This window comes from Athene noctua, chromosome 3, assembly GCF_965140245.1.
Source record: "Athene noctua chromosome 3, bAthNoc1.hap1.1, whole genome shotgun sequence".
NCBI lineage: Eukaryota > Metazoa > Chordata > Aves > Strigiformes > Strigidae > Athene > Athene noctua.
Window position 1 is genome coordinate 8886725 of NC_134039.1, and position 14446 is coordinate 8901170.

At 37.7% G+C, this 14446-nt stretch overlaps 1 protein-coding gene across 1 annotated transcript in view; it reads left to right on the forward strand.

The window, feature by feature from the left end:
• The first annotated feature begins 5887 nt into the window (after positions 1-5887).
• CRACR2A (calcium release activated channel regulator 2A) overlaps positions 5888-14446 on the forward strand; it is a 52964-nt gene continuing 44405 nt past the window's right edge. The window contains exons 1-2 of the mRNA XM_074901242.1: positions 5888-6055; positions 10855-10966. Coding sequence (XP_074757343.1) covers positions 5888-6055; positions 10855-10966 — 280 coding nt within the window. The remainder of the gene's footprint in view (positions 6056-10854; positions 10967-14446) is intronic.

Below are 14446 nucleotides of genomic sequence, written 5' to 3' on the forward strand. Positions count from 1 at the left end.
GGATTTATGGATTCATCTAGGGACAAATACCGAGTGGGGGGGGGGAGTGGTCTCTCTAAAGTCTTCGTTAGCCTGTTTTGGAATCATTAATGCTGTCACTTATTTTCTGGTTTTCTCATGTTTCCCATTTAATACTGTGAAGACTGTGCTTCTGATATATGACCTGGGGTTTTTTCCTTCTTTAGTTTTGGGTATGTTTTTTTCCTTAACCAGTCATCTTCTGAAAATGAATTTAATTTATACAATTATGATGTATTTATAACTCACAACACCTTCTCCCAGGTCTTTTACCTCCTTGATTTCTACTCATCTCCCTTACCTTGAAATAGATTGGAAGTAATTTTATGGAAATCTAAAAACTTGTTGTATAAATGAAGCTTTGACCTTGTATTATGCAGAATATCAAAGTAGGTGATCCTAATGTTTCCCTTAATCTTTAAAAGCTACAGTCAAGGCTGGTTGGAGAATTTCTATTAAGATTGATTGTAAACATAATTTGGTTCTCCCATACAAATATACTCACAGGAAAAGAATTTCTACATAATTTAAATTTTTTCCTTTTTCAGCTAATGGCTGCATGATTCCTTCATTGTCTGCCTTTGCTGCTCCCTCTGAAATTATTTTCATGACACATTTCTTTCAGACTGTGCTGTTGTGGTCCCTCATAGGAACTCCAGCCTGTCTCAGATCTCTTCCCTCCACAGTTAAACTCCCCTTACCCACTCCATGGTGTGCTATCTCCTAAGATGAAGAATCATGAGAGATCACTTGCATCACGAGAGAAGTTACCTAGCCAGTAACTTCCCAGACTGTGTGGAAGAGGATTTTATGACACATTTCAATGCCTTTCTGAAGCAAAAGCACAAGACTTGCATGTTTTTACTTGAAAAGTCAAAATTGGAGGAGTGAAGGTCCCATTTTTCACCTAGTTCAGTCCAGATGTTCGTATGGTGAGGTGAGGCTTTATAATGTTTCCATGAGAGCTTAAAGGATAATTGTCTTAGTCATAGTAGAGGAAAAAAATGCGGATATTCTGGGGACACACAACTTTGTATCTCTGTTAGTTCTTTTAAGTGTGGGACCTGAAGTTTTACCTTGAATGGTCATAAAATCTTTTTAAAATGCCTAAAAATAACATTGAGGTCCACTGATCTATTATTCTTTCTCAAGGAATGATCACCCATGCCATTATTTTCAGAACTGTCGTCTGTTCTTCCGTGATGGCAGTTGCACTACCTTTGCAGACAGTGGTTCGGTGGTCTTCTTTTTTTATCATTGAATGGTTTTTCATGTTGAGCTTGTCTGCCATGTTACTGCACAAGATTGTTACTTCTTGTGTATTGCATTATGTGTGCATAGGGAGTATTTTTCTTTAGTCCTGTATCTTGCAAACTTCTATGTTCTTGAGGATGGTCACTGTTCTGTCTTTGATCTTAGCAGTCCCATTCCTCTGTCATTCTCTGTAGGTCCTGATTTTTTTGATTCCTGATTTTTCTTTGATGTGTTTCCTTGATGGGCCACTTGGCCTTACTTGCGCTAAATAAACTATAACTTTCCAGATTAAATTGAAAGGATTTTACAACAGGGTTCACAGTCTAGCTGGATGAACACTTGTCCAAGGTCAGGGCTAAGTAATATAGGGAACAGAACGACTTCTTTCAGCAGGCTTGTGCCAACTTAAAATAGTTGTGGTGGTACATTTTAGCAACCTTAGAAGATTTTCAGCATAATGCTAAAAGATAACTAACTTTGACACTTTGTTCTGAAGAGGTCCTGTTTGTGTGTCAGGGATATTACAGAACAGCTGAAGGTTATTTTAACAATGATAATTTGTTGTTGGAAAATATATTTCTTGTATCAAAAAAATGCAATCTTAATTTTCCAGCTTTTGCAAAACATAGAAGTTATCTCTCATTTTGTAGTTTGTATAAATCCATGGTGACCTCTGTATTAAGGAAGCTTGTTACATTTTTCTGCTGATGATTTGTGTTTTGAAGTGTGCTGCAGGAAGTTTGTACTTATAACCACATGCTAAAAATATTATTTTACTGAAACATAAAGACTCAGAGACATGAATGCAGGTAAAACAGCTCTGTAAGTTAACTATCACAATTAGGGAGAATGGGGTTGTCACAAGTCATGACTTAACGAAATTTGTGCATCAGCAGTGCTCTGTAACTCTATAGAGTTTGGAGTACATCTGACTGGAAAATCATGATGAAAATGTCATTTGAAATACTAACAGTGACTTGGCTTTTGCAGGCCAGTCCAAAAATACCTCATGATTAATCATCTGTCAAAACCTCATAAACCCCACATCCTTCTTAAGTATTATTTGGAGCTATGCTTGCTTGCATCAGCTCATGATATGAACTATTTTACATAGTGAAGTGTCTGTAGCTAAAAGAACGGAAATCAAAGATCTTAATAGAACAGAGTCTTTTGAATTGGTAAACCATTTGGTTTTTAAAGGAGATGGATGAGTGAATGGAACTACCTATGTTATTTAAAACCGGCCTTGGAATAATTACATTGCTGATCCAGTAACATGGGGCAAATTGCAGTTTTAATTTTTCATGTTATTACCAGCATTTGCAAATCAGGTACCCTAGGGAAGCAGCCATAAGGATTAAGACTTTTAGTGTATGCTCTAATTCAATTTTCTGCTGTGTTCAAGATGCTCGCTGTGTATCAAGTTTTTATGATGTGTATGAAAGGTGAGGCAACTTGTAAGAAGGAGAGGCTTCTGTGATGCACATGATTTCATTTTGTGCTATGGAAATATTTAGAAAGCATAGTGATGTTTTCTGAATCATCTATACTGTTTGCTAAATACAAATAACTTTATCAAACTGTATATAGTGCTTTTTGTTCCACCATTTTTAATCTGTTTTCATATTTCTATTATTTTAATGTTTTCATATTTCTATTCTTTCATATTCAATTGACTGTCTGTTACTTGCAGGGTTTTTCATTTTTCTTTTTCTTAACAAAGTCTGATGAACTGTGCAGAAACCACAAGCACTAGCAGCATTTACTATCATGATTAACTTGACCTTTTCCTGCAGTTGTGGCCTTTTGAGAAATTGTTGAGATGTGAGAGAGAAAAAAAATATGTTACATCCGATACTTGGAGTCTGGGTCTGATCTTGTTAAGACCATCTTTAAGTTGCACTTGTCCCACGGATCTTTGGTATTTTTGAACCTGTTTTAAGTTAGTGCCACTGCAGAGTTGAAACTGATGGCCTGGTTTTGATTACTACTCATACACTGGGATCAGTCAAGAATGAGCTGTATTGAAGTACGTGAGGTTTAGGTGTATAAAAGCAGTATGAGAGGAAAATCCCATCCAGATTATTATACCACTGTAGTCTGAATGTGGCTTGCAGTGGCATTTCCATTTGATCCAGTTGTGGGTGACTGTATAGTCAGAGCCAAGAGTAATCTAGTTCATATACTGGTTTTGAGACTGTCTAATACTGAAAATGTCAGGAAAGCGATTAAGAAACAGGGCAGTTATGGAATAATCTTTTTCTTCATGTATCTTCCCAGCTACTGGTAGTTGGTCAGACTTTCTGAGCTTGGAATTTTCCTCGTAAGAGAAAGAGCACAGCTGGTTCAGGTAGCTGTAATAGCCAAATGCCCCTTTTTCTATCTGACCTATATTCCCTGTGACAGGATTTCCTAGCCTTGTTAATTTTCCAGAGCCTGCTTGGCTGCCAGCACGGGGCCTGCTCTGACAGGTTTCAGTGCCTTTTGGGGTGTGGAGCATGGTGAGCCCTGGCAGAGGGCTCATCCGCCGTGGCAACGAGTGGTACCCAGTGCCTGCATGCTGTGTGCAGGAGGACGGGTGACGGTGCTGTCCAAATAGCTGCTCTTGGCGTTTATAAAGCACCCCTGACTGCTGTACGTTAAAACTGAAGTAAGACCCATTCTGAGAGTTTCCTAAGGTGGGATGGTATTGGGTGTAGCCATCCTTTGTCTTTCATAGAGTGTTTTTTCTTGTGCTGCTTGTAACTCTGCTTTAGGAAGGATTTTGACAGCTAAGTTCTTTGGTCATTAAGCCAAAATTATTTCACCTTTGGAGAGTATTTGAAGAACAGCCCTGGGATGATTGGAGTTGCAAAAGAGAGTGAGGGAGATGAAAATTTACTCATGTTTGCATATTTTTGCGATGTGGTTTCAGAGGGGGTGAGTGATTTGCTCATCAACATCCTAACTTGGTTTGAAGTCAGTGGCCTGACTGCAGTGCTTTTATACTTACATGCAACATGGGAAGTCCAATAGCCTGGCCCATAGCTATTGGAGAAATCACTTTGTCATGGAAACCACTGCAAGTGTGACTGACTGTACATCTAAGAAGTTCTTGGAAGATGCTGTGTTTTAAGAGGTATAAAGCACTGCCAGGTTTGAACTTAAGCACAGAAGAAAGCAGACTCTGAGTTACTCTGTCTGTGTGATCAGAGCCTTTTCTCCTTAAGAAGATGAGTAGGCAAGCTAAAGTTCTTGTTTCCTTACATTCTGCCTTCACATCCATGCAATACCAAGGTCTGTACTCTGGAGACAACATACATTTCAGATTCAAATAATTCCCACTGGCCTCTGTTGGCATTGTTCTTAGATTGTACAAGTCATGCTGGATCAGAATCAGGCTATGTTCCTTTATAATAGTCAAATGCCTCTCAAAATACTTCTCTGTCTTTAAAATTATCAGACAAATTCGTGGCTACTTCAGGTAGACCTATTTAGAAAAAGGGAAATACAATTTCAAGATGCAGATATGAAGTCAAGTTGTTGCATATCATCTGAGTCCTGGTGAGTGTACATGTGTTCTTAGCCTGTCACAAATACACAGTACCTCAGTGAAATAGACTGTTTCTCTTCTTGGTTTACCCACATGATAATGAGTTAGGATCATGCAGGGAGACTTACAGACATCAGGTCAGGGATGACAACCCATGATTAGTCAGTAGTGCCTTTGAGCCCATAGGCTTTTGGGAAAGCCTGCTCCTTTTGTATTGATACTGTGCATTGTACAATTGTACACATTTGGAAGGGGAAAACTATTTACATCTGACCTCTTAGAATGAATTTAAGATCCAATTATAGCCAAACATAAATATATACAAATATTTTTATGCAGGGGGTATAGTACAAATTTTCACAGAAGCTCTTTAGAACGTGATTAGCTTATGAAGTGTTCCCACCAAGTTCACTAGTAATTAGTTCTCCTTCACAGCTGAAAGTCAAAGCCCTAAGTAATAAGGATGGATCTAAGGAAATATTTCAGAATTCCGTAATCTGTTGTCTTTCTCTTAATTTACTTAACTGATGTAAACACTGTGGTTCATTGGGTTCCATCAGTCATCAATTACCTTCCATTCTGTAGCTATTATATGAACTGTATTCCAAAGCACTGGATGCACACTCTGATACATGGTGTTAAGATGATCAGAGTCAAAAAGATACCAGTTGAATACTTGTAGTGTCTTTAAATGATTCTTTCATTTACCCATATTTCCTGTGTTTTCTTGTTCAGGTTAATTTATTGTCTATATTTCTTGTTAAATTGTCTGATTTTGCTTTGAGATTCCTTTTCAGAGCTAGTTTTGTCTTCTCCTTCCCTCAGACTCCCTCCTCCTCATTCAGCTTCCCATTTGTAGTGTCTTTAGTGTGGGCCATCAGGGTAGGCATTTTCAAAAAGCTTTTTCTTCTTCTAAGCTTTAGTGCCTAATTAAAGAGATGATTGCTGAGAAATTGTGGAAAGCCTCATTAAGAGGGTCTGATTTGCTCTTTTCCTTACCTTCCATGCACAGGTTTCAGATCAGAATTTATGCGTAAATGGGATAGCAGCATCCCAAAGTATTCCTGTGCTGAGGTTGTGACAATGGACAGAATACAAGGAGACTGTGCCAATCCTGTGCCACCAGGAGATGCAGAGAGGAACAGGACTGGAGAACAAGACCCACGACTAACTGTGTTGGGGAAAGCACATGAGTTCTTCCAGATTTGTGATCTGGAAGGCAAAGGCTTCATCACTCGTCAAGACATGCAGGTAAAACAAAATTTGCTATGTGAACGCACAATGAAAGAAGCTCCTAATGCCCTTAATGAGTTGAGACTGATTTAGGGTTAAAAATTGTAGCGCCCTCCTGATAACTTTAAAGAGATATGCAGGATATAAATGATCTCTTTGAAGTCTTACATAATGCTTGCATTTGTTTCCGCAGACAAAGCAACAAAAAAGTGGAAAATTGAAGTAGGTGAATTAATTCCATTATTGTTGACAAAGTTGAAACTCCAGTAAATTAATTACTTTGTGATTGGTCACAGCATCATGAATGTATTCAGTTCACCAATTTCATCTCTCTGTTTTTTCCACAAAATTAAAGTCTTTCACTTTGGTTTCACCTGCCAGACAATGGTGAACTCTCAACTGGATCACATATATATGTAGGAAATATAGAGAAACAGTATTTTAGCATCACTGTGTTCACCGTAATCTTACCAATTTGTTCTGAAGTTGTCTGAGGGGCCAAAATAAGATTTGCTGGAAATGTAGATGAAAAAAACCCAACTATATAACAAAATCTTTTGAAAATGGGATTGGATGCATACTGCAGAAATGATAAGGTGATTTCAACTAATATGTGGCAGAAAACAAGAATGTACTCATGCTTCACATGCAAAGCATAATTTCATTGTGCTAATCCATTTCTACTTGAGTACTTATGGATGAAATAGAATTGGGGAGTGGTAGCAAAATCAATTCAGCACAAACTAATACCAATGGAAGCGTCTAATATAAAATGTAGAAACCTTCTGTATCCTCAGAAACAGATGTGTCTGTATATAGGAAAATACAAGTGCAACACTTTTAACTACCTATGTTGGAAAAGCAAAAACCTCATAGTAAATTGCTCAGATTCTGGTGGTTGTGTGTTTCTGAGTTTTGTGATGACCTGTGCTAATTCTGCAAAGTTGAAAAAATACAGGAATGCAGGTGTTTGCTGTGCTTTAGGCTTTACCATTATCTCATTGAAGTAACTGAATGCAAACACAAATATGTTGTTAGTGGTAATTTTGGTAAATCCATACCTATAGAGAATTTAATGGATTATAATTTTATTGTCTTTCCAAAAACGGAATGCCATGTATTTTCACCTACTGGAAGACCCATATATGTATATGTGTATATGAAGGTTTTTAATACCTATCTTTGCGAGGAACATAAAAACGTTTGTTTCTGTTTGATTCTAGGTTTTAGAGTGCTGGTAAATTTATACTTTAGGTTATAAAACATATGTTGTAAGAAATGCAGTAGAAAAAGGGCTGCAAAGGGTTACAAAGTACAGATAAAGCACGTTTCTATTTCACCATGAGTATTTCTTCACCGTGTCTGACAACTTCAGTATATATGTAAGTGTCTGGTTCATTTGAATACAGAAATAAGGGTACTCAGAATACTTGAGAAGATGTTTTTTATATTTACTTTTATTTCCTGATGATCCAATTAAAGATAATATTACACAGATAGACATTTTGAAGATACTGGATTGTCCTTACTGCACTCAACACTTTAGTAAACAGGAGTAACTCAGCTGAAATTATTGAGATTCCACTGACAAAAAAATGGGGTGAGACCCATCTACTCCCTTTGACTTTACAGTAGTTTAGTGACAGTGAATAAAAACTATAAAGTCAAGTCTTTTTCATTAATTCCAGCAATTCAGAAACCCTGATTTTTTGAAGCCAGTGATAGCTTTCTCATTGTCCCATCTTCCTTATAATTCAGTAAGACAGAGATTTGTTTGGACACCAGTGACAGTGATCTACGTTTTCTAATGGATTTGGTATCCTTTATTTTATTAATATACAAAATAATGATGTTTTCTACTAAACAACTGTACATTAGACATATACTACTGCAGTTATTCATTATGCTTCATTCATTAATCATTGAGAAAAATGACTAGTTAACTAGAAACCCTGTATTGCAAGCATGAGTTTAAAATCGGTATAGTTGATTTTGATTGCACTTTTCATTATGTTCACTCCCTATAACGAAGACATAAATCAGTAAAATAAATCAGTTTTTCCTTAAAAGGTATCAAGTGTTGATCACTTTTGGATCCTGCTTTTTGTTAGTTCAGCACTACTTACCATTAATGAAGCATTCCTTCAAATGCAGGATGCTAACATTAAGCTTTTAAATCTTTAATCATGTGATATGAGGCATAATTTTCAACAGAGAGTGCTGAGTATCTAAAATCCAATTAACTTCAGTGAAACAGATCCTGCAAACAAAGTTTTCTGATGTGTCTATAATATAATTATTATATTAAAGATTTACTACTCCCATATTATATCATGCTGTTTATTTTGAGATTATGTTAATACTAGTTGTTTGGAATCTTTCATTCCATTTCAAAATATCAAATGTGCTTAACTTTCAAACAAACAAGGTTTTCTGAAATTGCAAGAAAGCAAATTCTGCATGAGACTTGAAACAACAGCTTTGCACTTCGGGCTTTGAGCTTATCGTGAGTGAGGAGAATAAGTGTTGCAGAATGTTTTGTTTTAATGTGTATAGCAGAATTGGGTTCATATCTTGCTCTTAGCTATTTGACCTCTGTCTTTTTATTTAGCAGAGTAAAAGCTTGGTATTTTTAGATAAGTAAACATAGATGTCATGAAAGCACAGAGCACACTGGCAATTCAGATAATTTCCCTTTAAGCTCTAGTGATATCTTTGGAAATATTTTCTTTTCTTTTTTTTTTTTTTTTTTTTAATTTTTAAGAGCCTCATGTTGAAAGGATCTACGTATTTTTACAGTAAGCTCAAAATGAGCAAATAAACAAAAACACACCTATGAGACCAACCATAAGATTTAGTTACTAACAAAAAAACCTTACAAATTTTTTGAAGAACAAAACCAAGAGGTTGGGAAAACATTGACTTGATCTTAGTAACAATGGTTAGTATGGCCCTAGTTCATCAAAGTCCATAAATCATAAACTACCCACAGGGAATATAATGGAGCAAAATGTTGATACATTCTTCAAAATCTCCTATTTTCGTAGTTTTCAAGAAAATGCAAGTAATTGTGGTGTTTTCTACTGCAAACTTAGTAAAATTCAATTCAGAATTTGAACCCTGCAATAGGGCACTCCAACTGTAGTTGGAGAAACATGTATTTATCGGTCAAGTTAGCAGCAAAACCCACAAGCATTGTAGGTCTGTGTTCATGACATGGTCAGAAGAGGACAGCCAGCTCTCAGGAAGCACTCCTTCAGCAGGTCCCATATATCTGGCAGTGGGAGTACAGTTTTTGTTTTTCTAAGTGTAAAAAGAGTAATTTGTCTGAAGCACCTTCTCTCTCATCAGTGCAGCGTAGGCTGTAAGAATTTTGCAGAAGAAGCTAATTTTTAAAATTTTCCCTGTAGATCTAAGAGATTAAAATATAAAGCTTTGGGAAGATATGTGTGTTTAAGTAAGAAACTTATTATAACTCAGGTGTATTGCTGATGAAGTAATTTATTTAGCCTGAATACACATCAAGTTTTCTTAGTTTTTTTGGAAGCAGGCAACAATGCATAATTAATCCTGCTTGGAAATCCCTTTGAGACTATTCCATGTAGCTCTGTGCTTTGGAAGCTCTGTTGCTTTCCCTTCTCAAGATCACCTTGGAATTCCCTTTACTACTCTTCCATTCAACTCATACAGGTTTTAATATATACCCTAAACCCTGGTTAATGCACTCAGCTAATTCTTACTTTGGCTGTATGACTTGGTGTGTTGAATAGTGTTTTCTATTGTTCTTGGATTGCAGGAGAAGCTTTCTTTGGCCCTAAATCCCTTCCCTGTAGTGGAACAGATTAGTACTTTTGTTCTGATGAACTTTATCAACCTATTTGATTGCAATTTTTAATATGTTGTATATACAGTAGGAGTTCAGGGAAGGGATTAAAATCTTAACTAATGAAGCAGAGGAGTTCGCCGGTGATATTATATTGCTTCTCAAGCTGAGGAAAGGTTTTAATCTTCCTAGTGCTATCTCCTGGTGCTATTGTAGTTGTTTGCCACTCCAGTTTCCTGTTATTTCCAGGAATCTGTCTATAATGTTAAAAGAATTACAGTAAAACCATTAGGGCCAGATAAAAAAATGTTTTTTTTCTTTTTTGCCTGTCTTTAGATTCTCAGGAAAAAATATTTGACTTTGTGGAACTGGTTTCATTAAGTTTTGTCTTTTTTGGTGTGAGCATGCTGCAGTTCTGAAGTAGATGGTCATGAACTACATTTAACTCATTACTGGAGCAGCAGGTTTGCTCCTTGGACACTGCAGCTTTCTTAGCTTTGTTTTATTTATTTATTTATTTATTTACAAATTTTAAAGCAGCTTTAATTAGGACAGTATACCCTCAATAATGTTCTTGTTTAGAGAGTCTCTTGCTTGACCTCATGACATGGAAGGAACTAGGTGTACACTTCTGCTTGCAACTTTGTCCAGCTGCATGATAATCAAGGCATTTCACCAAGATAATCAAGCCATTTCACCAGAAGGCTGAGACTCCACCTCAAGTTCTACCTCGTCCCTTTGTGATTGGAATCTGTGTCACAAGGAGATTGTTCTCACTGCTTTGTCATAAAGGGTTCATAAAAGGAAATAATGAAGTTGTAAAAGCAAATCTCCCTCAGTTGATGATGTTTTACTCTGTGATGTATTTACATTTTAACTCTGGTAAACAGATGCATTTAAATTTTAACTCTGTATTATGGATGTTCTGTAGAATCTAGTCTTCCTCTCATCCTGTAGTAGTGGGTAAAGTTGTTGGCATGTTTTGTCATTCCAGAGACTGCATCCTGAGTTGCCTCTTAGCCTGGAAGAACTTGAGAAAGTTTTTGTTACATTGGATGCTGATGGCAACGGCTCACTTACTCCAAAGGAGTTCACCACAGGATTCAGTGAGTTTGGAAAGCATGACTCCTTTATAGAGCTTTATTCATATTCTGTACTGTTCACATCAATAAAGACACATTTTATCTCAACAGTATGCTTAACGATGCACACAGGGAGCCAGACTGTTCCTTAGATACAGCAGATATATGTAGCAGATGAAGTGGTCAAATTGTGTCTATAAATAGACAAAGAGCTCCAGGGTCTTTCTCTCCTGTGTAAGATGGCACAGTATGAGACATATGATGTAACCTGTTTTAAGCGGTGGAGTAGATCTATGAACGAATTTTGGAAAATTCTCTTGGAGGAAAAGAATCTTGTGTTTTATTTCATATCAGGTCATAAGACCTGAAAGATAATTAAGATTAATCTAAGACAATGTTGAAAATGTGTTAATACCATTGTCCTTACATCTGTAGGAATGTTTTCTACAACAAATTAATTCTTCAAATGATGTCACTTTATTTCAAAACAAAACACGATGAGGCAATTATTATTACGGAATGATGGGAGCTGTTAAGTCTTTTGTAACTGCCTGCTTTGCAACAGCACTCTTCCTGTCATGTTTTTTGTGTTTGTGAAAGAGTTGTTTTCTGCCCAGCTGTGAGGTTCCAGGTAAGATGACAATGTTAGTTAGTGAGACTGATTGTTTATGCAGAATCAATTTTGTACTTAAATTATAGCTCTGCTGACTATAAGCATCAGGTTTAAGTATTTTCTCTAGAAAACTGAATCTCTCCGACACGTGAATTGTAACATTAAATCTCCATTTAAATACTATGTAGTAGGCCCAGCAAACAGGACCTTCATTTTTGTTTGCAATAATTTGAAATTTTAGTTCTCTTATCTCCTACCTCTCCCATTTTAGAGATAGATCAAGTATCTTAACTAAGAATATGCTTTAATCTGCAAATTGTCAGGATTTAAAAATGAAATAATGTGTTACTGCTTTATTTTTCATAAGTAAATTATACATATTTCTTTGTTAAATGGAGATTATTTTCATAAGTAGTCTCTACAAAAACAAAATTTTGTGTTAAGGGATGTTGTAAGTGGCTGCCATGTCCAGCAGCTCCAGAGCCTGGGGATTCCTTCTGCCCAGCTGCTGCAGCCCAGTTCAGAGACACAGATGGATGTGGCCACTGCTTTCCTGTTGCAGGTTCAACTGGTAATGAAGTCAAATGTGTATCCTATAGGCACCCACACATGCACACGCACAGACACACAAAAGACCTGCACAAAGCAGACTACACAGACTGCCACAGACAAGGCACTGCCTTCAACAGTACCTGTATATAGGGTTCACAGAAAATGTAAGGATAAGACAGTGTAAAGCATGCTACATTTTAACCTGCTGCACAGGATTGACAGCTATTTTCTAGGGATCCAGGCTAGATAGTTATACATTTGGCTAGGTGATGATGTTTCTAGTAGAAGCAGAAGCTGTACTAGATAAAGGCTGCTTTAGAAAACTAGAATTGGAGAAAGCAGAGTAACGTCTGGATAAAACTTGTGCTGTACCAATTAGTATGGGAGAATCCCGTACATATTTCTAAATGGTGGCAAATCTGAAATTTACTGTAACCTTTTTGCAACATAGTCTATTGTTTCTGTTGTCAACATGCTGTGCTGGGTGCTGTGAGAAAAAATGCAAGATAGAGATGATAAAACCATAAAACCAGTATTTTGTTTCCTTGAGTCTGAGGTAACTTCTGTACTAGAATTTAGAATATAACCTGTGCCAGGCCTCACCACCTTCACAGTAAAGAATTTCTTCCTTATATCTGATCTAAATCTACCCTCTATCAGTTTAAAACCATTACCTCTTGTCCTATCCCTACACCCCCTGTTAGAGTCCCTCCCCAGCTTTCCCATAGGCTCCCTTCAAATACTGGAAGGCTGCTATAAGGTCTCCCTGGAGCCTTCTCTTCTCCAGGCTGAACACCCCCAACTCTCAGCATGTCCTGGTAAGGAATGTGTGTGGCCTTCTCTGGATCTGCTCGAGCAGGTCCATGTCCTTCTGATGTTGGAGGCCCCAGAGCTGGACACAGCACTGCAGGTGGGGTCTCAGGTGAAGGAAGTAGCAAAGGAGAATCCCCTCCCTCAACCTGCTGGCCACACATCTCTTGATGCAGCCCAGGACACAGTTGGCTTTCTGGGCTGCGAGCGCACACTGCTGGCTTATAGTCAGTTTTCAAACCACTACTACCCCCAAGTCCTTCTCTGCAGGGCTGCTCTCAATCCACTCCTCACCCAGCCTGTGTTTGTGTTTGGGATTGCCCAGACCCATGTTCAGGACCTTGCACTTGGCCTTGTTGAACTCCATGAGGTTTGCACTGTCCCACCTCTCCAGCCTGTCCAGGTCCCTCTGGATGGCACATCCCTTCCCTCCAGCGTGTTGACTGCACCACACAGCTTGGTGTTGTCAGTGCACTTGCTGAGGGTGCACTCAGTGTATCTTGTCTTCCCCAACTGAGCACAAGTACATTGATTATTCATGTGGCAAATTCACTTCTGCAACTTCACTGTACAACTACTGTATTTCTTTCTTCCTTTCTTTTTATGGATGTCACTAAAAAGCCTGTAGCTGTTTATTTTAGTATTCTTTGCAAGTCTCAGTATTTTTTGCTCTCTTGTCTATATATATACTCTTTTTATCTCCAAGTTGTCGATTTCTTTTTTTGGTCATTGTATTCCTTGTAGGATCTCAGCTTACCTCTTTTTTGAGGTCAATATTGATACAGTCAGATCTGAAGGCAGATCAGATGCAGTCAGATACAGACAGATCTTTTCTACATATGTGTCCTCTCCACACCCTCCCACTTTGAGATATGAGTTCAGATAGTTGTGTGCTTTCAATTCTAAGATAGTTTCAAGCCTCACCTGTTTGGTAATTTACTTGAACCCTTCTAACCAGTTGATATGGTTCATATCAGTTGATATGAGAATCAGTAATACCTATTTTTGCTTAGCCTCATGTTTAAACTGAATCAACTAATTTGTCAGTCCATGGTTATTTCTTATAATCTTCTATAGTGTTCTCAACACTCACTAGAGCAAATACAAGGTAACATCATGTCTTGTTGGCTAGTGAAAAATTTTTGAGAAGGTCTCATGACTTTCATGGAAGTCTCTCATGGCTATGATGTGGTGTCAATAGCCAGGAATATCTGAATCACAGAATCATAGAATGGTTGAGGTTGAAAAGGACCTCTGGAGGTCATCTGGTCCAAGCCCCCTACTCAAGCAGGGCCACCTCAAGCTAATTGCCTTGGGCTGTGTCCAGATGGCTTTATCTCCAAGGAGAGAGATTCCACAACCTCCCTGGGCAACCTGTACCAGTGCTTGGTTACTCTCACAGTAGAAAAGTGTTTCATCATGTTCAGATGGAACCTTCTGTGTTTCAGTTTGTGCCCCTTGCCTCTTGTCCTGTCACTAGGCACCACTGAAAAAAGCCCGGTTCTGTCCTCTTTGCACTCTCCCTTCAT